This window comes from Festucalex cinctus, chromosome 11, assembly GCF_051991245.1.
Source record: "Festucalex cinctus isolate MCC-2025b chromosome 11, RoL_Fcin_1.0, whole genome shotgun sequence".
NCBI lineage: Eukaryota > Metazoa > Chordata > Actinopteri > Syngnathiformes > Syngnathidae > Festucalex > Festucalex cinctus.
The window spans coordinates 6,463,307-6,488,067 of record NC_135421.1 but is presented as its reverse complement, the minus strand read 5'-3'; the positions used below and the strand labels follow the sequence as shown (position 1 = coordinate 6,488,067).

General features: G+C 41.0%; 1 protein-coding gene and 1 long non-coding RNA gene across 4 annotated transcripts in view; both read right to left on the bottom strand.

Moving 5' to 3' along the window:
* Positions 1-24,761, bottom strand: part of gli2a (GLI family zinc finger 2a) — a 93,843-nt gene that overhangs the window by 12,075 nt on the left and 57,007 nt on the right. For all 3 annotated transcript variants that reach the window (XM_077536227.1, XM_077536228.1, XM_077536229.1), the window contains 6 exons: positions 15,010-15,215; positions 11,785-11,982; positions 3,989-4,190; positions 3,642-3,840; positions 2,140-2,250; positions 46-186 (listed from right to left, as the gene is read on the bottom strand). In XM_077536227.1, coding sequence (XP_077392353.1) covers positions 46-186; positions 2,140-2,250; positions 3,642-3,840; positions 3,989-4,190; positions 11,785-11,982; positions 15,010-15,215 — 1,057 coding nt within the window. The remainder of the gene's footprint in view (positions 1-45; positions 187-2,139; positions 2,251-3,641; positions 3,841-3,988; positions 4,191-11,784; positions 11,983-15,009; positions 15,216-24,761) is intronic.
* On the bottom strand, positions 22,514-24,141 carry LOC144030174 (uncharacterized). The gene is made up of 3 exons (XR_013287209.1): positions 23,702-24,141; positions 22,758-23,001; positions 22,514-22,657 (listed from the first exon to the last, which is right to left on the bottom strand). It is a non-coding gene; the product is annotated as an uncharacterized LOC144030174 (long non-coding RNA).

Genomic DNA, 24,761 nt, shown 5'->3' with positions numbered 1-24,761 from the left:
CTAAATTAAAACATTCCTGGATATTATGTCTCAAGACATACTTACATGTACAAGTTGGTCTTGGGTGTCATACTCCTTGGCACAACCTTCCCAGTGGCAGTTGGTCTCGTATATGGCCTCAGGTTCCTGTTTGCACTCATCTTTATCAAGCTCCTCACTCAGGTCCAACATGCCTCCACTCTGATCCTAAAAACACAAACTTGTCATTCTTTGAAATATAGTATTACCACTAGGGATGTAACGATATCCAACAATCAAGATACGATATTATCACGATATGAAGGTCACGATACGATAATTAGCACGATATTGTGGGGGCGTTGGCGAGATTTAAAAAAAGATCACAATATTGTAAAAAAAACAGAGCTCATACTCAAAAAAGCACATTATTGTGGTTTTGTACATAACAGCAATGCATATAAACCAGCTACAATCGCTAATAAAAATATTGAGGCACTTGCTAACGAAAGCACTCATTGATCGCTTCACAAGCAAATTAGGTTCCCCTTCATCTGACAATTAGCATAGATTTTAAATATAGAAGGCCAAAATATCCCTAATGAAAATTAAATTGCACGTATAAACTAGACACTAGAGGGTGCTTGAACTGCACTAATGAAAATCAACCTGACTATTTTTTTAACAGATGTGGTCCTTTTAAATATTGTGAACGTGACGACGACGATATTGTGGCAGTTTTAATATCACAATATCACAATATTGCCCTTATTGTTACATCCCTAATTACCACTTGGGCACAACCCGTGGGTGTACCCACGTACCAGGTCTACCTGCTAATTAGGATTTTGTTGTTTTATGGCTCATTTCCATCCATCCATCCATTTTCTTGACCGCTTATTCCTCACAAGGGTCGGGGGTGCTGGCGCCTATCTCAGCTGGCTCTGGGCAGTAGGCGGGGGACACCCTGGACTGGTTGCCAGCCAATCGCAGGGCACACAGAGACATGGCTCATTTCATGGAGATATATTTTTCAGATTATTTACTGTATATTTTGGGGCCATATAGGCTCAGCTGGTAGAGTTATAGTTTCTTGATGTTACCTGTAGGTTCAAAATGGGGGAATGAAAAGTTTATTTTTTTAAAGTATACCAAGAGACCAAAAACCGCAATCAAGTTTTTGCAAACCTAAGAAGATTATTATTAGTGTTTTAAGAAATTGTCCAGTTCCACGGTTATTGGTCAAAAGAAAATTAAATATTTGGGTTTTTAAAGGCCAACCGATAGTGCAGTTTTTAACATTGAGACTTAGAACAACCAAGTGAGTTTTTAACTTTCATTATACTTTCATTTTAGGGTATCCACCAGGTAAAAGATTTGTTTTCCCTGGATAAATTTCCCAGTGGGGATTATTTACACTGCTCCAATTACAATATGATCCAAAACTAATTCTGACATAAAATAAATGTTATTGTTTTGTGAAAAAGAATATTTGACCCCGTTTTATTTCCCACATGATTACAGCAACCCAATTTTTGTAAACTGCCGGCTCCTGAGAGAGTCAAGGATCCTCCTAAGAAAAACCCGAGAGTGGTGAGCTTCAGAGCGGTGTCGGACAGTGCATTTAGCATTATATTGCTTTTAATGTTTTATGTTATGTTTGTTTTGTTGTGTTTCTGTAAAGCGCTTTGTTTGAAAGCACTATATAAATAAAGATAACTTGACTTGGATTGACTGGTCTTTTTTTCCATGACATCGGCCCAATACAGGCCGAGAATGAAGCGCTTTAAGCAGCCTCACCAGCAGCTGATCAGTCTTGGATCTTTTTTTTTTTTTTTTTTTGTGTCCTCTTCTCACTCCCTGCTTTCCCCTTCGCCCTGTCGGCTGAATCACAACGTATAAGTGGCTGAGCCCTGGTCACTGTCTTTTTTTCCCACCCTATCTCCTTCTCCCATTTCCTGCTTTCCTCTCTCAATTACATGGGCTGAATCACACGTAAAACGGTGGTGCATGAGAGAGGCCTCATAGCGGCAGAGCCTTGGTCAATTAAAGCACAGTTTTTTCTTAAAGGAATAGCTAGGCAGAAATAACAAATGAGTGATAGAAATGAAACGTCGTTACAAATGTTTCCAATGTTAAATTGAACAAGTTCGGTTCACAAGCTTCTTTGGACTTCCTCACCAGAGAGGTTGGTGAAATGGGCAGAGGTCCTTCCACTTCCATCTTAACTTTTGTCCTTTTGGAGTTTAATGGGTTGACTGTGCTGCTTACTGCTGGATCTCCATTCGCATTCTGAGAGACAGACACGACAGAGACATTGTCACATAGTCAAGGACATTGTTCATTTCCAATCGACGTGAAGAGGAAGCCGCAAGTCAGACCACGACCAGCTGTGGAGACTAAACAATTTAGACTGCTTTATGATCGCCCAAGCCACAGGGAAATATGAAAGAAAAGGAGTTATTACCCTTGTTAGTGAGGGGTATGGGCCTTTTGTTTATATTAACAATGAGGGGGGCTTTGATCTGCTGACAAATTCTGAACTTGACAAAAAGACAAAGAAACACATGGTTTTTAAAGCTCGAATGGAGTTGGAGTAAAAAAAGGAACTTTGGTAACTGTAAACCAGCTTACAAATGTGTGTTTGGCATCTGTACAGATTTCAGCATTCACATGGATACTGTTGCCGTTTGCTATAAGAAAATACGTTTGGGCAGCTACACCATTAAGTTTACATGAGGAGTCTCTAGTGTAAACAGTGTGTTGATGAAAAGAGACACAAGACAGTATGTAGGAAGGCAGACTGATGGAACTTCAAGGGAATCTTGTGCACCATTTTAATCTGAGACATTTACAACAGACAGACATGCATTTTTCTCTATACTGTAGTTTATTTGATGATCGAATTTGGGATGTCAGTATATGTACGGTATGTGAATATAAATGTATGTATTGTCTCAGAAAGGTTCCCCAACTGTCCCTAGGTGTGCTTGTGTGCGTGGATGGTTGTTCGTCTCTGTGTGCCCTGCGATTGGTTGGCAACCAGTCCGGGGTGTCCCCCGCCTACTGGCCAGAGCCAGCTGAGATACGCGCCAGCACCCCCAGCCACCCTTGTGAGGAATAAGCGGTCAAGAAAATGGATGGATGGAGGTCCCACAACTGGTGTCACCAAATATATAGGTCAAATCCAAACTACAACATTACAGCATAGACTACAGCATTAACAGATTAAACAATTGGCTCATATATGATGTACATTATATTGACACTGAAAATATGTCTTTGTCAACATCTTAGTTGAATATCTTTGACTGGATTTTAATGCATGCTGTTCATTCTGATTAGTAAGTAATTAAATAACCTTCATTTGTATAGCACCTCAAAGCGATTCACAGGGTTAAAACCGCATGCACATTCACACAACAGTGGTCGCCTGCTGCCATGCAAGGTCCACTGGGAGTAAATCAGGGTTAAGTGTCTTGCTTAAGGACACTTTGCCATGGTCACCAGAGGTGAGGGATCGAACCCACAACCTTACGGCTGGGAGAGGACTACTCTACCACTGAGCCACGGCGCACATTAGAGAACAGCTGCGCCTATAAACATCTCTCTAGTAAGCATGAGACGATACCCAACAACATCACAGGTCAAACATTCAGATTTATCAGTCAGTCCAGTCCCACCTGATTAGCTTCTGAGTTGGTGCTGTTTTGGGAGGTGGGCATAGGCGGAGTAGCCAGGGAATGCTGGCGGGCAGAGAATGAGGACGCTGGCGGTTGAATGAGAGGGGGAGTGTGGCCAAAAGCATTCAGAACCCTCTGTTGCGACAACAACTGCTGATACGCCACCGGGTTAATGGGATGAGGGAAGCTGAATGAAGGGCTGGCATCGAAAGAAAAGGAAAAACAAACATTTTGGTCTCGACACAAAAAAGTCAGTGAAAAAATGAGGGTGCTTTTTCAAGATGAGACGAGTCTCACTTGCTCAAGGAATTCTTTAGTTTTCTGCGTTGATGATTGCTTCTACATACCTGATTCCTCCAACTGACAGGTGTCCATAGGAGCTGCTGGCAGCCGAGCTCGAGCGAGAGTTGTTGATGTAGGCAACCAGGGAGTTGGGTGAGGTGCGGATCATGGTCTGCAGGTCAATGCTGGCATCTGATAGCGGAGAGATGGATAGAGCCCTCTTCCTGCTCAATCGGGGCGTCATCCGGGGACTGGAGAAACGCGAAACTGTACACAAATCAAAAAGTCACGCCTTACGGTTAGGGGTGGGCGATATGGTAAAAATGTCACATCACGATTCTTTAAAAATAAATTCACGATCTCGATTTTATCAGGATTCTTTTTTTTTTTTTTAAACATATTTTTAGACTAATCTTCACATTTCTGAACATTTTTGTAATTTTTAAAACATTTACAATGTATATAAAACCCTAAAAGGAAAAAAAACAGACATCTTAACCCAACTAAGCTTTCTGAACAGGTTTCAATTGAAATGTAAATTGAAGTGCAATTATCGCAGCTGTGGTCGATATTCTCCCAGACTACAGGAGGCAGCAAAGAGTGCCAACGCTGTATGAACAGCGCTAGTTAACACCACAATAGAAGCTGAACATGTTTTTTTTCCTCAATAAACTATAGACAAAAATAGTTTGGGATGAGTTAGCAAAGTAAATAAAAACACAGAATTGTAAAGTAGAAAACACTGTTTACGACAGCGTTTGCTCGCCCGCGACTCCGCGTAATTCTCGTAGGTGTGCGTGTGGGCAATGTGGACGTGTCGCGGCGCGGGGAAAGTTGCGTACCCGTCGGCTGTCGGGTAAGGTTCCGAGGTGGCTGGGCCGCGCAGGCACCGGCGGGGGGGGGGGGGCGTCCCTGCGCCGGCCGCGGCCCCAGGCTGGGGGGGAGCGCAAACTCAGCCGACCGGCCCGGCCGCCTCCCAGCGAGCGTCCGACTCATCCTCGGCCTTGTGTTTGTGTGAGTGAGTAAGTGGAGGGAGGGAAAAAAAAAAACAACAAAAAAAGACTACATGGATGCATCAAGCATAAACCAAGCTTGAGCCCGCATAAAGTTGAACTGTATAGAATGTGCCACAGACGATCTTGCTGATCTGTCAGCTTTATGAGATCACCAACACATTAAAGTCCTTCACGATCTAATATTGTCATATCGCCCACCCCTACTTACAGTGTTTTTATTTTTACAATATGGAGTCCTACAATTAAATGGTTCAGTAAAAATCTGAGCAAATTTCCATGCAATAGTCCTCTTCAACTAAATACGTCAGAAGCCAACGATTACTTTGAATAAAATAAATCTAGGTACTATGATGGAGGTCACATCCATGCTCGGCTACAATATCTCTAGCATCTCTCACTTGCACAAGCAGCGCCCCTGTTTAACATTTGCATCCTCTTATGCATAATGAAACCCCACCAATCATTCCCAGTGATTACCATGATAACAATCTTTCAGACCAGTCCACTTGGGCAAGTTAAATGGAGGCAATTTATACAAATTGATCGCAGAATACCATTATAAAGAACAAGGCTGACTCGGACGCGTAGCCAGCTGCTGGATTTAGTTGTTATAGTATTTTTATCTCACACTTGTAGTTAGAAACAGTAGGAAATAATGGGACTACTTTCTCATGAACTTGAATAAAATGCTGTTTATTTTTCCATACACACTAATCACCCCTCAGTCTTGCTCATTTATGTGCTTTAAATGATTGAGGCGTGACCCTCTCCTCCACACACTTTCCCAGAGACAAATCCCTTGTTTGGATCGACAGAAGCTGATTTATAGTGTGAGGGGACAGAAAGCAGGGCTACCTGTTTGAGCTCATGTGTAATTAAGTTTTACAGCAGACATTATCAAAGGTGCGAGAGGAAGGAAGCGCTTAATGGCCATATCACAACTCACCTAAGTACATGCAGCAACCTGACACACACGCACTTTCTACACCTCAACTCATGTCAATACATAGCAACGACTGAATGAGAGTTGCTGGTGGCTCTCACGACACTTGCAGCCAAATGAATCCTGGCACCGTAATTACTGAGCCAGACCCAGAGCCATAAACGAGGGGCTTACTCCCAAAACTATTATGTTTGGAGGTGGGTGTCGTAAAGTACAAACAGATGCACTTAGTTAAAAGACTCATGGAACCCAACAGCAGTTTTGGGGATTTAAAATTAAAAAAAAAGTACAGTATATGCTCACACATATATGTGTGTCTATATTGTAAGTCTATACGTCTAGTGCACAACCCACCAGGAATACATAGGCAGGGGTAAACAGAAATGGCTAATCATGACAATGCAGCACAGAAACACACTTTTGGAGCGAGGGGGAAACCGACTACTCTATTAGTATGGTGAGTAGAGTGAAAATGTCTTTTATTGACCGTAGATAGTTAATAGAAGAAATGATGTCTAATTGTGTAATGACGTCCATTTGTTGCTGTTTAAATCAGAATATGTATACAAGACTCTCGCTGCTCACACATGTTAAACGGGTTATTCCAAATGTTTCAGAAACCGAAATTTGGACCTTAATCCGAATATTAACTGCATATAACCCACTGACCTGATTATACGACTGGATAGCCAATATACATACATATATATATAATATATATATATATATATATATATATATATATATATATATATATATATATATATATATATATATATATATACACATGAACAAGTGGATGTTATGTGCTGCTTTGAAGACCCCCTTTTTCTTTTATCGCTCAGTTCCTTAGACGCCAATATTAGATTTGGCAGAGGCATCTTTTGTTGAATTACAGTTATATTTAATAAAAAAAAAAATACAAGTTTCTTCCTGTACTAAACATCATTAAGAATACAATTTCTAAATGTATTTAAGGCAAGTTGTAAAATGTCTGAAGTCCTCTTGTTTATGTTTAACAAATTTAAAACACCATAAATCATGCTGTTTCTACCAAGTACTGTCAAATATTCTCCAATTTTGATACTGTAAATGTATAGAATTGTATGCTGAGAAACGTTTCTTGGGAGGAGCAATATTGCGGCTTTGCGACCTCAAAAGTTTTGGCCTATCGGCTATCCATTCATAGATCAGTGATATAAATGTAGTCATGGGTGTGGAGCTCATTCAATACAATGCTTTGAAAGTGTTAAGCATGCAGCTGTGATTATGATTTTTTTCCCCTTTTTTTGCAATGCCGAGCAGTGTAGAGTGCCAAGAATTTTATGGCTGATATGTGTATTAATAATCCCTTTTATAAAACAGGAAATGGGCCTTGCAGTCTGGCAGACTGGTAACCTGGCGCCAGCGTCGGTCCTCTTGGTACTTTGCCCAAATCAAAGCTCTCTCCCCCATCTTCAAACCACCTCTTCAAGTCATATACCAACTCTCAAGAAGTTGTAATGACTCGAGTAAACAAGTCGTGCTTTTCGTCAACCTTAACACGTGAAAGGGCTTGTTTCTAAGATTAAGGTTGTACCCATGGATTGGTCAATAACTAATTTTACATGGAAAAAATTGTCTCTCCTTGGCAATGAGTGTTTTATAGGTGGCGCCTATAATTGAAAGGGTTAGCAGGTTCCGGCAGGGAGTAAGAAAACAGATGTGCAGGTCATGTCTGACTCACATGAAACATTGCCCTGTGGGACTACAATGAGAGCCCGTTCTGATTGTGGAACCCGCGTTTATGTAGAGTCATAATTACAGGCACATGCACACACACACACTGATATAGCACAGAAGAATAATATCACCAAGCATGGTTAAGTAAGGAGTGTACATGCAAGAAGGTGTGCTTATTTTACATTTGCTAGAGCAGATATAGTATTGTGAAAAAAATTCATTGGAGTGTTGTTCACGACACTAAAGCTAGCGTTTCTCTTCTTCACTCTAATCACACTCTAATCACACGGACAATTTTATTCCCACCACAAAAAAAAAAAAAAAAAAATGTGATCTAAAACTTGAGATGCAGCCATAGTGACTCATTTATAACGGAGACATTTTTGAAAGTTTGCAGCAGAGCTCTATGTGGCTTTAAACAGTGCACAGACTTTGGCGTGTCCCCCTTGACCTTGACATAGGTAAATACCACTTCTTACTCCCCCTCTGAGATGAACAGGACCTACTCTACATTAGAGCAACACCTCTGCTAGGCTTCTTGAATTGATGCCAGCAGGACTCAAGGCCTCCACATCTGCAGCCAGCCAGCTCCACGGGCTGCCGGAGGGGGGGAAATGTATATTTTCCCTGGTAAATTTGACTGATACTAACACTGTGATTTTCTATTTAGCAAAGGAACTTGCATTGAGCCCTATATGAGCCCCCAGTGTCCAAGGCAAACACTGCTGTTGTGATTAACAGTGTGTTTATGCACACACTCACACCCATGTGCTCATGAACCAACATATAGTTAAGTGTTTGTGTATATAGTCAAAAGTCAAAGCCCCTCCTCCCAATGGTCTCAGCACCATATCAGTACACACAACTATCTCCCTCTCCCCGACTGCTGCATCAACAGTGAAATTCTTCTTTCCTCGGGATGGTGGACATTTACCTTGGCTGCTGCTTTTGTCATGGGAACCTCAACACCTTCATAAGAGCCAATCTGATATTTTTCTGCCCACCCAACCATTACACCCTCGATGGCACATTTGATTCTGAATGCCTCCTATTCTAAAATATGTAAATGTGCTTTCATTTAGCTTTATATGGATGGTCACGTACCAGTGCTCTTGTTAATCATTATTCACTCACCAATGTCATCAGGCCCATCACCCAGTGCTCTTTTAACTACCATACAGTATACAGTAATGCATTATGTGCATTGTAGTAGTGCTATTCAATGAATTAAATGTGGATGTTTGCTGTTCGCGGGCCAGGCCAGTCCCTATCAACACCGAACAGCAGAGTTCCACTGTGTAGTTTTAAGTAGTAATATCACCATTCACCACTAGATGACAGACATGGCTTAGTTGCGCTTGCACCAAAATTGTATATTGCCATATTCTACAACATGAATAGGTCAAATAATTATTTGCAGATTTTGAATGACATGCAGGGAAAACATAATTCTTAAATAATACTAAAAATGTGAGGTGTTTTAAAGTGCACAAAATGAGTTGTTGCACTTAATGTTGGATTGCTGTTCATGCACGATTTTCTTTGCACTCAGGAGAATCACAGTATGTAGTTATTTTTTAATGTTGATCTACATGTGCCCTAAAAAATTGTACTCAATTTTATTTTGGTGAGTGGTTGCACCCACACACACACACACCCACACACACACACACACACACACCCACACAAAAAAAAATCATCTGGCTTCAGATAATTTAAAAAAAAAAGCAAACTACATGGCGGCACGGTGAAAGAGTGGTTAGCACGTCCGCCTCCGAGTTCTGAGGACTCCGGTTCGAGTCCAGGCTCCGGCCTTCCTGGGTGGAGTTTGCATGTTCTTCTCGTGCCTGCGTGGGTCTTCTCCGGGTACTCCGGTCTCCTCCCACATTCCAAAGACATGCATGGGAGGTTAATTGGGTGCTCCCAAATTTTCCCTAGGTGTTCTTGTGAGTGTGGATGGTTGTTCGTCTCTGTGTGCCCTGCAATTGGCTGGCAACCAGTCCAAGGTGTCCCCCGCCTGCTGCCCAGAGCCAGCTGAGATAGACGCCAGCACCCCCAGCGACCCTTGTGAGGAATAAGCGGTCAAGAAAATGGATGGATGGATGGAAGTAAACTACATCTTCTTAAAAGTTGTTTCTGGATCCAGATGATTTTATTGTGTGCAACTACCAGGTGAACTAACTCTTTCCTTTTGAACTGACTCAGATGTATGTTCTCAACTTGGTTGCACACAATGACATTATCTGAATCCAGAAACATATTTTAAGTGGATGTATAGTTTATTTTAATAATATATCTGGAGCCAGATGATTTTATTCTGTGATTTTATTCTTTTATTTATTTAGCCAGTAGAAAAAATAAAATTGAGAACCATTTTTTTGAGTGAGCACTGAGAAATGTAGCATGAAAAATCAAATATATTTGGACCACACATTTTGCATGAATGCACACAAATATTTAGTCATACATGTGGATATGAAGTGTGTGGTCCCATGTGGCCCCCAAGTAACATTGCTGACAAATTGTGTCCCCCTCCATCATTTATGCTACCCATCCCTGGTCTACAACCATGCAAACCAGGGTTCACCAATTCTGGACCTCGAGGTCCGGAGTCCTGCAGGTTTTAGATGTGTCTGCCTACCAACACACCTGATACAAAAGATCAGGGTTGTTATCAGGTGTGCTGATGAGCTGATTATATGAATCAGGTGTGCTAGTGAGCAGAAACATGTAAAACCTGCAGGACTCCGGTCTTCGAGGACCGGAATTGGTGAACCCTAATGTAAACCATACTGCTCACGTCTACAATTTTGCTTCTCAAACAAAATACCGAGTACCCTGTGAAAGAGTTCAATCAAAGGTTTAGCAAAGTACTTTCTCTTAAGTAAACCAGAAGTATGAGTAAGTTGCTGATCAGCCATACTTTGGGGTCACTGAGGTCTTGTACTTTTTGCGGTGGGTCTGCTGAATATTACTGCAGACGTAAAGTAATTTTTTTGCGATGTTTTTATCTGTGTTGCCGTCCAAAGCAAACACCATCTGATGAAGCACATATTTACCACCTCAGCCTCTACTCGTCTTCTCTTACCCTGGCAGTAAATAAGGTCTTTGATTCTGACTGTGACTGCCAGTGCAAGCCATTAGATGGCTGCCTGGGTCTATATGGGCCCTGTGTACTCTCGAGGCCGCAAAGCAAAGGCCTCCACACAGATACAAGGCCAAATCTTGACCACTCACCACTCGTATTATGGAACACAAAATGAAAGTCACTGGGATGGTGACAGTCAGTGTGGGCACCACATTGGTGCGAGTAGTGGCGGTTGGAGGTATTAGAGTAAATAGTCTGTTCAAACAAGCGCGGGTAGACAGCACAGTGGTGGTCACTGAGGTGGTTGGAGGAAAAGAAAAACACCTCTTGATCATTTTTGAGTTCTTCTTGGCTCTCTTTGCACTTATTAATTCATTAACTCTTTGACTGCCAAAAACGTTTAATAACGTTTAGCAAAATCACGACGTATGCCGCCATAAACGTCAAATGATGTCATCTAGGTTTTGATTATTTATTTATTTTTTTAATAAATGGCCAGTGCAACGTCTAAGTGGTCAATGGCTTGTGGAATAAAAAACAGCCACAAACTATGGCCATCAGATGGCAGCATTGTGTCTCTTTTCAATGGGCTGCCAGTGTATGGAATTACAATGAAACATGAAATTGAACGTGAAGATGACGTGAATGATCAAAAACCCATTGTCACATTAAACCTAATTCATAGAGCGTCACTAAACAAAAAATACTAGTGTCAAAGTCACTTTTGTGGAGAAAATGTGTATCTTGTCACAAAAAGCTTGTTTTCTCATTTTCAATTTTCGCTCACTGTCACTCAAAGGATTTATTTTCAAATGGTGATCTAAAGAAACGGAATAAGGTAGAAACGTACTTTTTTTTTCTAATGGAAGAATGGAATGCGATATTTCAATTGGTACTCACATTGTAAATGAAGTAAAAGCACACAAAATTTTGTTTGCTTTAAAAGGTGAGTTAAAATGCTTGAAATCCGCCAGCAGGTGGCAGCAGAGTATAAGAGATCAGCCCGGGCCATGTTGCAACAAGCTGTTTTTTGGATAACGTGTGGCAGTAAGAGACTTAATCCCACCTGAAAGTGAGTAGAGTTGTTCTTACCGTCAACTGGACTGATGTAATCTGGCAAATGAGCTGCCGCCGCTGCTGCCGCCGCCGCACCGCTCTGAATCAAGAGGTCGCCATATGGGTTTCGCTGGCTGGCACTGGCCATCAGATGGTAGTATTCTGTGGGGTTGGCCCCTGGCGGTGGTGGAGGGAGCGTGAATAGGGTTCGGTCTTTTAAGTGTTCGTGGGTAACTGCCGGAGAAATGGGAAGCACATAATAAAGGTCAGGGTTGAAACCTCAATGTTAAATCGCCAGTAAAAAGAAGTAGTTCCGTCATTACAGAGGAAACATTTTTTTTGTCATACTAATTTTAATCATAAAGGAAAATTAAATTGCTCTTCTGTATTTTTTTTCATGTATTTCACCACACAAGGAACATGTTCACATACATGCAGTCAAAGGAGATGTCACAGTGATGGTCCAGCAAAAAGGTGTGCATCTTTCCTTTTTCCTTTTTCAGTTTTGACATAATTTTGTAGTTGTTGTTGAGTACATTCCATTGGGCAATACTTGCTGTCCCTGTACTCGGTCTCCGAACTCAACCCCACTAGCCTTTAGTGTTTTTGAGTTTGTTTGTTTTTTTCCTTGCCTCATCCCCAAGTGCTTGCCAGTTGGTTTCTTTATACAAATACAGTGTAGTGAAACTGTATTTGCCTTCTCAAATAATTTCTTCATATTTTAATGTTTAAGATCAACAAAAGTAATATTACATCCAGATAACCCAAGTAGACATACAATGCAGTATTTAAAATTTTTATTTATTTATTTTTTATTAATGAAACAAAACCATTCAAAGCACCTGCCTCTGAATGGAAAAATACTTTTACCCTAAACCTAGTAACTGATTGGGCCCCCTTCAGCAACAACTGCAATCAAGCATTTTCTATGAATGGCAGTGAGTCTTTCACACGTCTGCCGAAATTTTGCCTATTCTTCCTTGCTGAACTATTTTCATTTGCAGCAACACGGGATAGTTTTCAAACGTGAATGGTATTTTTAAGGTCATTTCAATTGTAAGTCTGTACTTTGACAAGACCACGCAAAACTTTATCTTGGAGTCAGCCAGTCCTGCCTCAAGCATCTCCAGTTGGTCCAAAACGCTGCTGCTCGTCTCCGAACTGGTGCTCGCAGGAGGGAGCGCAAAACCCTAATTCTGGTCTCTCTTCATTGGCTGTCATTGCAATTTAGAGTTCTTTTTAAGATTATTCAATTTGTCTTCAAATTCTAAATGGTCTTGCCCCACCATATGTCTCTGAGCTCTTTCACCCCCCTTTGTCCCATTTTTTTGAAATGGCAATTTTGAAAATGTTTGCCTCCTTAAACAATTTTGTGTTGTGTCTCAGAATCTACCTGTGTAAGTTTCCACTCATTTCACAGTGGGCACACATATGAGTGTGGGTCTTAACCTTGTTCAATGCGTCAAATGCCTTGAAATAACATCTGTTGCGAATTGATGTCTGCATTCCTTTTCTCCCATTTCCTGTCACACCCCACTGGTGATAAGTTTCTGGACAGGGATGTGGGCTTTGGTGGATTAATATTGTTGCTGGTTGAACGCCACTGGATTTGGGGTTGGGATCACCACAAAGGGGATACTAAACCAAATACATAAGATTCAAGATTAACTAGAAATTTTAATCAATTTGCACTTTTTTTTCTATAATAGGTCTGTGCAGCGCATAAGCTGTCTGTGCACCAGCCTCTAACAGTAGTAATCTAATTATACAGTGTGACTCTTGGCTTTGGATTGTTTGTGTATGACTCTATCAACAAACACAGCAGAATGAGAATTTGAATGAATGGAAGCAGGCAGCTACAGTACTGCAATGCATCCCTTGTTGAATTGTTGGAAACATCAATAATAATTTAAAACAAAGTTTCACTTTTTTTTCAACCTGTTTTTATATTGACTCTAAGCTTGTCAGCATGAAAACGTTTGTCCAGGCTATCGATGAATTACAATAAGCCACAGTTTACATCTGTGGTTTCCTTGGCTCTGCAAAAATAATAAACACAAACGTGGGAATGTTTTCTTGGAAAGCAAAAAACAAAACAAAACAAAACAAATAACAAAAAAAACAAAACACTTTTACCAGTATTAAATGCATGTACGCTGTTTTATTGATCATCAAGTAGGTAAAATGTGTTGGCAATTGTAATAAATGCATATTTACTGTCATTATTAATATTAGTTTGTACAAAGCGTGCTGATATTATGGGTATATTATTACATTTGGGTCTTATTTTGCATTTTGTAATTGTGGTTGCTTAACTCATTCACTGCCTTGGACAAGTATACTTGTCAATTGTATTTTTTAGAGCGGTGCTAAATGGGGGCGAATCTGAGCATGCGGCACTGTAAATATCAAACTTGGAAACAACTTTACTGACGCCCAACCACCGGTAGATGACATCATTGCCCCATTTTATACGAAATAAACACAGTTTCAGAGTCCATGGGAGAAACGGCTGTATTTTGGCAAACCTACATTTTTCTACTGTAAATTATAAAATAATGGGACGGGGCAAAAAGTAGGGAGTCTATTCTGTTATTTGGTAGATTCGGTTTATATATAATTATTGAATGTAATATCACGTGAGTATTGACAATTTTAAAATTTTCCAAAATGACTGGCAGTGAATGCTACGTCTGATTTAAGCTGTGAAAATGCATGATAGGGTTGGATAAAAAAAAAAAAAAAAAAAAAAAGTTTGTGTGAGTGAAAAACTTTAAAAATAAATAATGTAAATTAAATTTAAGCAAGGGCAGTGGTGAGTGGTTAGCACGACCGCCTCCCAGTACTGAGGGCTCGCGTTCGAGTCCAGGCTCCGGCGTTCTTGGGTGGAGTTTGCATGTTCTCCCTGTGCCTGTGTGGGTCTTCTCCGGGTACTCCAGTCCCCCCCCATATTCCAAGGACATGCCTGGCAGGTTAATTGGGCGCTCTGAATTTTCCCTAGGTGTGCTTGTGTGCGTGGGTGGTTGTTTGTCTCTGTGCGCCCTATGATTGGCTGGCAACCAGTTCAGGGTGTGCCCCGCCTACTGCCCAGAGCCAGCTGAGATAGGCGCCAGCACCCCCCGCGACCCTTGTGAGGAATAAGCGGTCAAGAAAATGGATGGATGGATGGATGGATGGATGAATGGATGGAAATTTAAGTAAAATTCCTTTTGTGCATTTTGTATTTTTGTTTCATTCATACATTGCATTGGTAGGTCTCACCATCGGCAGGGCTCAGTCCTCGTGCCGCAGAGATCATGGAGAGGGTGGGGCTGCCATGTACTGAGCGAAGGTACTGCTCCATGTGGGGGCTGACGTAGGGATGTGGAGGGCTGAATGGAGACTCACCCGGCCCAGTCGGTGCATGAGGTGATAGACGAATCAAGGAGATGTCTGAGATTACTGGACTGCCAGTTAGTCCCGGACCTCTGTGGTGATAGGAAACACACAGGCCGTAAGTCACCATTTTCAAAGCTTTTTCCCAGCCCTCTGTCAGTGGCAGGCCATGAATCTGCGCATTTTCGATATTTGTGGATCAGCCCGGTCACTGGTGAACAGCGGGGGTCCACTACAGTATACAACAAAATCAAACATCACTAGTCAACACAAATATTTCCGCCGAGAACGTTTAAATGCTTTTCGGACATTTTGATGCCTCTGAATCAAAAAATGACAATGGAACAAAGAATTAGCCCCAATCATCCACATCGCTAGTGCACCAATTTACTGGCAGCGCAGACTGCAAAGTGAAAGTGGCTAATAGGAAAATAACAATTTCAGATAAACTGTTGACAAAGTGAGACAAAGTGATAAGATGTGGTATCAAGGGAAATGAATTCATGTGTTGCGCTCAGACTGATCTTTGGTACAATGACAGGCAAACTATAGTGACATTGAAGTATTTGTGTCTGTGTCTGCTTACATGCTGTGCTTTCACCAGTTCCTTAAGCTAATACAAAGTAATCCTTTTTGTTCACCTTCTCTTATTGGGCCCTGGGGGTGCAGACAAGTCAAGACTAAAACCTTTCATCTGTGTGTCAGGAAGTTGTTTGGTTTGGCAAAACACATCAGGAATTACAATGTGGATGATAAAATCCGTCAGAAGTTGCCTCTAACTACCTTCAGCAGAACAAAAATCCTTGCTGGAATTGTAAGATAGCTCTTGTGATGTCTAGAGGGTAAGCGGATGCTCTGCAGCTAAAAAAGAAATACGTAGGTGTAGTTTAATATTTCTTCTGCCGAGGGGTAAAACACAAGTGAGTGCCTGGCCGCTGGCAACACGTGTCGACATACTGTCATGTTCTTTAGCACTGATAAGCAGCCTGTTGCTCCTCTGTGTGTGGTAACAACACCTGGTAGCCTGAAAAGGCTCAATAGAGAGGAATTATGGGTATGAAGATCAGCATATTATACTCAGAATGAACTTGAGGTTGTAAAGCAGTTATGCCAATTTCAGACCCTGGGAGTATCTATGGTGTATTACCAAGAGGATAATGAAGGCTACCAGACCCATAAGCAATGAATAGCTGACAAGCATCAAGGAAATCTGGGCTTCCATAAATCCCAGGCAATGCCACAGCTTGATTGCACCAATGCCACGGCGCATCAAGGCATTATTGATAAGGCAAGGCAAGGCAATTCCCAACCAAGTTTGGAAGATTGACATATTGTTCTGAAAACACTATATTTTGACTATATTTTCTGCAAAAACTGAGAAGTATATAATGATATTTTCACACTATTCTATTTTTTGGGGTTTCATGAGCTGCAAGCCCAAATGAATAAAATTAATACATGGAATTGTTTAAATTGTGGGCTTTGAAACTATCTTTCTATCCATCTATACACCTATTCTCTCTCTCTCTCTCTCTCTATTTATATATCCATTTTCTTAATCGCTTACTAATCACAAGGGTGCTGGAGCCTATCCCAGCGAGCTTTGGGCAGTAGGCGGGGTACACCATCCACACTCACAAACATATAATGTATAGAATGCTGCTGATCCAGCTTGTAGATATGGACTGTGGTGGTGCATGGTACATCCCTCCACTCATCACTTTCTCATTGAGTCATCCCCGTAATCAGCAAAACACTCCCTACTTCAGGCTGGGTCAACCAACCTAGAGCTTTGGCTCTTGTTCCATTTCCAGTAAGCGTCTGCAGACTGCCGGCCTTGTCTGAGTGCCAACTTTCTGCCATCAGGCCCACTCTTCACCTACAAACAACTATAAAGAGCCTTCTGTCTTGAATGAGAGGCTAGAAGTGAGAAGAAACATTCACCACATATACTGTACAAAAACACACTTCCTTTGGTCCAAATCAAAGCTGCATACAGAAAGTTTGACACTGCGTCCTCAGACTACAGCTTGGTCGTTCCAATCAAGGTCTTGCAAAAGTGGAACTAGCACTTTTAAAATGTAATTTTTTTTAACTACTTTAATTGACTTGTATTTTACACAAGGTATTAAAAAGCTATTTATGATAAATATATTTTCTATGAACGATACCGTTCAATGACATGGACAAGGAAAGCATTAATGATACCAAGATGAGTAAGCGACAATGTACAGATGGGTATCACTGAAAAAAAAAACCCAAAAAAACGGCTTTCTGCTTCCTGTCTGTGATGTGAGTCACTTGATGCACTGCATACCTGAGAAGCAACCACCTAGAGCTTTTCTAGTCTCTACCTACATTTTTTGTTGTACTTTTACCTTAGTTTTTATTTTATTTTTGAGACGACAGTGTTTTGACTTTTTTTTGTATCCCAAATGTTATTTAAACAAATGCATAATTCTATATAGGAAATACAACACTATGTACAGGACTAACAGGTCTTCCCAGTGTTTATGACATTATATTCAAATTGCTTTGTCTTACTTCATTGTGCAAATCTGCCTCTTGCAGAAAAATAGAAAACCACCCAAATGAAGAACCATATATATCGCCCAAAAGTTAAACCCAATGTAAAATTGGTAAGTGATGGAAAGACCAATGAAAAGACGACACTTGTTTGATATTGTAAAGCTATGTTTATCATTTGTTTCTTGGCTGATAGCAAGCTCACATGTTTGGTGCACACAAACGTGTAAATCACTCATCGGACAAAAAGCGGGTATGAGATCTTGATAATAAGGTGACATTTACAACTGCCTGTCAAAAGGTTTCAAATAATAGTCTTGCTTGGTAAGAGCCATTATTGAAGCCTTTCTGACAAGATGTTACTTGAAGTCTGTGTAAATTCCAAAGGCGTCAATCCTAGAGGTATAATGGTAGGACGTGTAAGAACCTCAGAGCCCTTAGAGAGAAATTGTCTCTTCAGCAGCTGCCATTTATAGAAACCGCCACCATACCTCAACACAATGGGTGGCTGCTCACTCAGGAAAGAAAAAAAATAGTACTTAAGAATGGACATACTTTTGTCTATCATTTAAAAATCTAAATTGTTTGTTTGTACTGCAAAGGATGGGAGGAAATGTGAGAGTAATCCTGTTTGTTATTGCATGACATGCTTTGAAGATGTAACTAGCAACTAGTAACTACTATTTTTCTCTGACATCTGTAAAATCCCATGTTCACTTGTTCCATTGTTAAAACTAAAAAGGTAATTTGGACATGGCACAGCTTGTTCAGCTCATAGTTCACGCATACCAGTGCTCATGATGAGGGAACGATTGCATCATTACACCTTAGTAAGGAAAAAAAGTGATTTAAAGAAATAAAGTGAACAGAGGACAATTTTGATAATTTTGCCAAGAGCTTATCGCATACCCACTTCTAAATTCTTAATTTTGCGTATACCCACTTCTGTATCCTCCTGGATGCGCAGGTTTTGCGCACCATTCACCCATGACCACTGATCTGTAGATATTACTGGATCGGCTCTGCCAGAGCTCGGGCTCGGCTATCCAGATCAGTGGCCAGATCAGTGGCCATGACCCACTCTCCGCTGCCTCTAACTGGCTGGTCTGGACTCGCTGTCTTATTGGTTAATTAAAAGGCATGAGGACTGACCCCGGGTTTTCACCGGATGCGGTTGCGGTGCGGTTGCGGTGCGGTGCGTCTTGACTGCGTGCTCCGGACGGGTCAATTTTTTTGTCAATCCACACCGGCTCCGCACAGCTGCGGTCCGGCAGCTCCGTCGCCGCCCACTTCCCAATGTGTCTCGCGGGACCGCGCGCGCGCGATCATGTGGCATTTCACAACGACAAACATACAAAAAGTCTGCTCAACAGAGAAGCAGAAAGATATGAGATTCCATGCAGCATCCTTTTTTTGGTTGTCCTTGTAAAGTATATTAATAACGAGAGTCGGGTCAGTGCGGGTCCACTCTTTATTTCTGTCTTCCGCGTCCGGCTGCCGCTCAGTACGGCAAGCGAGACGGGCACAACAAGCAATCGCGAACATCAAACTCACAATACATTACAGTCCTTATAAAAAGGATGTGCCGTGTCATATATTATTTTGTGGTTTTCCACCTCCAATATAAACCTCTCCTCGTCCATGTTCGCTGGTGTCTAAACCGTGAATGAGCACATGGCCCGGCGACGCCCACGTCACGTTTTGCTGAAAAACTTGCGAAATAGGAGCTGGCAAGTGTTTTATTCTGAAAGGTAACCGGAAATTTATTTTGAAACTGCCTCGGTCTTCCTGTCCCGCTCGATGTGTTTTGTGCTAGCTTGCCATTTGCCGGAGGCCTACCGCTGCGGCGTCCGGCAAAAATAGAAAATAGGTCTATCCTTGCGGAAGGCTTGCGGCACGCCGCAGGCCTTCCGCAGTCGACACGCAACGCACCCGCAAGCGGTGTAAACTGCACCATTCGAATGAATGGAATCTAATTGCTTGCGTCGCCGGACCGCACCGCAACCGCACCGCAACCGCATCCGGTGAAAACCCGGGGTGACGCGACAATCAGAGAATAAGTAGGGCGGGACATGATGAGGACTTTGTTGCTAACACGTGGGTGCCAATGCCTCTCTAGTTGATTGACAGGTCGCGCCGTCTCCTGCGAGATGATCGTAAGGTGAGCGAGGCAGAAATAAATAAACGTCTTTCCAGTGAGTGACTGCATATAGGCTATTCAAACATACTCTACATACGTTGAAAACATTCACAGGTAAGTTTTAAATTTGTTTCCAACTAAATCATTGTTTTAAACTACTGGCAATTATTGTACAGGAGGATTTTGTACCCAGTATATTGTTTTTAAACTGTCCCTTTCGGCTAGGCTAATGTTATAAATTGTAACATTATCCTAACGTTAGCAACTTAGCCCTAAACTAGCTAGATCAGGATCATGTAGGGCAAGTGGTTCTCAACCTTTTTTCAGTGATGTATTAAGTATGATAATATTTTTTTCCAGACTAGTACCCCCAACTACGCGATAAATCGATTTTGCACCGTAACCGTCTTTTCTGGTTAAAACAATTTTAAAAACATTAAAAATCGGTACATTCGATTTTCAACGTTGCACCATTTTTGGTTTATCTAAGCCACCGTAGTTTCTTCTGCATTTCCACTTCCTCCCACGAGTGCACAGTCTTAAACAACAATAACAACCATGGTCACAGACGATTCTGCTAGGTTTGCCCAGGCAAGTGAACATAATTATCCCTCAGAATACGAACCCGACTGGAAAAAACAAGTTTTTTGTTTTTGTTTTTATTCGCCAAATCACCGTAACTCCTGAACCGTTCGGACGAGCAATTTAATTCCAACGGCTTCTGAAAGCAGAAAAGCGGAGTTTTACGTCAATACCAAATACATCACGGCAGCTGGCAGATTGCCATGTATGGATATACTATAATAATAGTATCTTAAAGCCCTAGTGTGTAGCTCACGACCGCCATCTATCGGTCAAACAAGATAATGCAATGATTTTAAGCACACGAACTACGGCGTCCCAGAGAGACCCTACTTCAACAGCCTACCACCAATTTCACCGGAACAGAACGCAAACAACTTCTGGTATTCCCTCGAGTGATGACGTAAGTGAATTGCATTTGTTAGACATACTGTACAGATCCCTAATAATTGTGATTTAGTCATTTAATTTCAGAATTAATATTTTTGTCGGCATTGTTTGGAAATACTGTACGTCAGCTAATGATAATGGCTATCTATGTTCATATTTGTTAGTGTAACTAAACCATGCAACAGAGAACACACAGTTATGTTATACGTTTTATAGACATGTGGACCATCTCAAAGGGGGCGAGAGAGACGACGAGGAAGAGAACGCGGTGCCTCGTAACGTACAATTATGTCATCATGGAAAAATAATTCCATTCGAGCATGCATGTGAATGGCTCAAAACATACCTTTGCTTGGAATATGTGGTATTTAGATTACATAGTTTGCTGATATGTTTAGTATATCGTGCAAAAATAATGGTGTTAACTGAACGACACATCTGCAACTCAGACTCGTAACCCCCCCGTGTCTTGTTGCTACTAACCACTCAGAAAAGTGCTGCTTACAAAAACATTTGAAACCCTTTACTCAGATATCGATTTGTCACCATGTTGAACAATTTTACCTAATAAATATCACTAAGCAACTTAATTAGTTTTGATTGAAGATACAACAGCTTCCTTGTACTTCGATGTGCAGGAATTTACATGGCTTTCACAAATAGTCTTGCTCATATAATAATGTACTTCATTGGCTCAGTGACTTTCAGTTCATTGTTTGGTACCTCATCTGACATACAATTGTTACCTTCTTGCAGAGACTCGTACAGGAAATGACCATGGAGGAACATGAAGATATCCAAGTCCAGCTGATAGACTGACACCAAGAAATACTTTTTGACACATCAGCACCACCATGATTTCCTGTACCTGGATCCCACATCAGCACCACCATGATTTCCTGTACCTGGATCCCACATCAGCACCACCATGATTTCCTGTACCTGGATCCCAGACTGCAGCACCTTGGTGGACTTGTAGCAAATAAGTGACACTTTCCCAGATCCTTGAGGACAATACAAAGGTTTTTTACCTGGCATATAATTAGTCCATGTCTGACACTTGTTGTTGTAGTTTGTATAACTTGTATATTGTTGTTGTGTGTTAATTTGTACATTTTGAATAACTAAAAAAATACTATTTCCTTTGGCGTCAACATGCAGTGTTCATTCGACACCTAACCTAACACTATTATGACCAGAAATGTAAAACATCAAAAGCCTGGAGAATTATTATAAATGCTTGCAATGACAAGGAATTCTTCATTGGCCAATGAATGTAAGGTACAGTACATGAAAATGAATGAATAAAATAAAGTAAAATAAAAGTCTACATGAAATGAACATATTAACTAAAAAAAAAAAAAAATGCTGTTAGAATATAATGAGCTACATGAATTGCAGTTGTTCCAGAATTTTACCAATACGCTGTGCATTTCAAAATATGGAAAATAGACATACAGGTTTGGGCCAAAAGTAGTGTTACAGAGCAGGTATGTGTTGTACACAGCTAAAATATCTGATTAACTCAATACCATGATGGTTTTTTTTGTGTGTGTGTGTGTGTGCTGACATTGCCCCCCATTAACATTGCAACATTCCTCAAACTCTCCCGAACACAGTATGATCTGTAACACTACTTTTCGCCTACTCTATGATGTTATTGGGGCATAATTAAGGAAGGCTTGTCCATTGATTGTGTGAACAGACTGCAGTAAAAATGAAGTCACTTCAATGTTTGCTGGTTTTATTAAGTTTGACATGCTCCTTGACTGCACAAGTACATGTTATGGAGTGAGGGCATGTTCCCACCAACGATGATATCATATTCTTCAAAGGCTTGCTGAGGAAAGTGAGGGAGGAGTCACTCCATGGCTTCAGACACCTGGTCAGCAGGTCCTGTGTAAAACAAGTGGTGCTTGTACATGTGACCATTCCGTATTGCTTCACACAAAAAGTTCATGTAGTGTGCAATGCCGTCCATATGTAAATGACATACCAAGACGTCGGCTGACTTCAGTTTGTTGCAGCTCAGATATGGTAGGTGGAGATACTGGTGGTACAACACCGAAGCCTTCTGGGGTCCTCCATTCAAGTGTCCTCATTCGGGGCATTCCAATATGGCTGCTGACTCTCCCCTTGATATTTTTTTTTCTTGCAGGTCGGTGATGTATTTAAACGGTGCATGAATGCTTGTATACATCAGAATATGGTTCTGGAACCCCTCAAGTTTGGCTGTTGATCTAGTGTGACACAAACAAAAACACAATTATAAAATAAAATAGAATAATTGATGATACTACTATATGTCACCAACTTTCCAACAAAGCCCCCAAAATAGAGGTAAGTTTAGTTTTTGGGCCCAAAACATTGTATTAGCTAGATAAAAGTAACTTGACTGCATACTGCATAGAATATGCAAAGGCTGCTTGCTTGTCGAATTTCCGTGGAAAACGTGGCAGCCTGTAAATTCTTGTGCACCCAATTACACAATGGACCAGTACACACTTGAGTGAGAGAGTTCAGACTCTAGCAGTGCTTACGGTACAGCCAGCATTTAAGTCCAGAAAGTTATTCCCTGCCGAAAATTAATTTCGAGAACCCTATTTTCACCAACCACAACGAAAATAATTTTCAACTCCTCCACTAATACAGTATGCTTTAGATTCTCTATTGAAGTTATGGGCAAATATACCTCCGAAATCACAGTTACATTACATTACACAATAACTTGCGCATTTACTCTAAATATAACGTGCCAGCGGGAATCTTTTTTTTTTTTCAAAGCAAGTAGCTACATAACGAAATCGTTCGAGTGGTGCGGAGTTGCTAATCAACAGATACAGTGATCGTAAAACAAAGGTACGAACATCGTATTAATTAGTACGGAGTATACTTTTTCTCTCGCTCTCAAAACGTAAACACAAATGTACTCTTACTTACCGGTCAAGTAGAAAGCAGTCGAAGGCACCGGCACGTCCCAAACCTAGTCTGTTCCTCATTTCTCTCCATCTGGCAAATGCGGCTACAATATAAACTCTTGTTTTGTCGCGCTGAAATAAAATAAATTCCCAAAGTAAGTGTGATGCTTGATAATGCTCTCTTCGGGGACCGGAAACTCTTCTTCTTCGTGGACATGCGGTCGCCATACAAACCGGAAGTGCGTTCCAAAAACGCGTTAAGAAATGGAGCGCTGAAATTTGTCTTTGACGGCACCCGTAGCAGAAAGATGGCGGCGAAACATGGCAGACACTAGCAGGCGAGGCGCGGACATGTAAGATAATTTGCGATTTCTAGACTAACCGTTATATTTTAAAAAAGTACGTTTATGCGATACAACATATCTTTTTACATACTACTAACACAAACAATAGTTTTTTTTTTCCGAATGATTTATTATTTCACCACTAGATGCCACTGTATAATACTGAGTGTACCTTTAAAGGGTTTTAATAAATCGGGCAAAAGTATATCTGTAGTGTGGAAATGGCATGGTTTCAAAAACGAGACGGACTTGTGTTCCTCTCAAGAACCTTGAAGCCTGCATACCTAAACTTGTCTAAAGGCTGTCTGGCTGACCGGCAGACTGACTTGCTGACTGACAGGACGTGTTAGAGATTGACTTGACTAATTGTAGGTTATTCATTTAACAAAAGTTAACGGTTTGCAACTTTGCACTTTATTTATTCATTTGTGTTTTATGAAGAACAGAGAGACCTGTCGTCACTTGTAAAGATGAGTGCTGATCATGCCAAAGGATCATTCTGTTTGCACTAATCATGGATTTATGTTTAAGTAAGACCAGAAAGAAATGTGACTGTAGGCTGCCTACCTACCTCACCTTACTTAACTATGTTTCAAATGGTAGATGCACTTTCTTCTTACATTATTTGTTTAAATAAGAACATAGCTGAAGTCTGTTGTATAAGTAAAATGCTCTTAAATCCCAAGGGATTTCTGTGTGTTAACAGAGTTAAATTCACTGGCACTTTGAGTTCAAAGA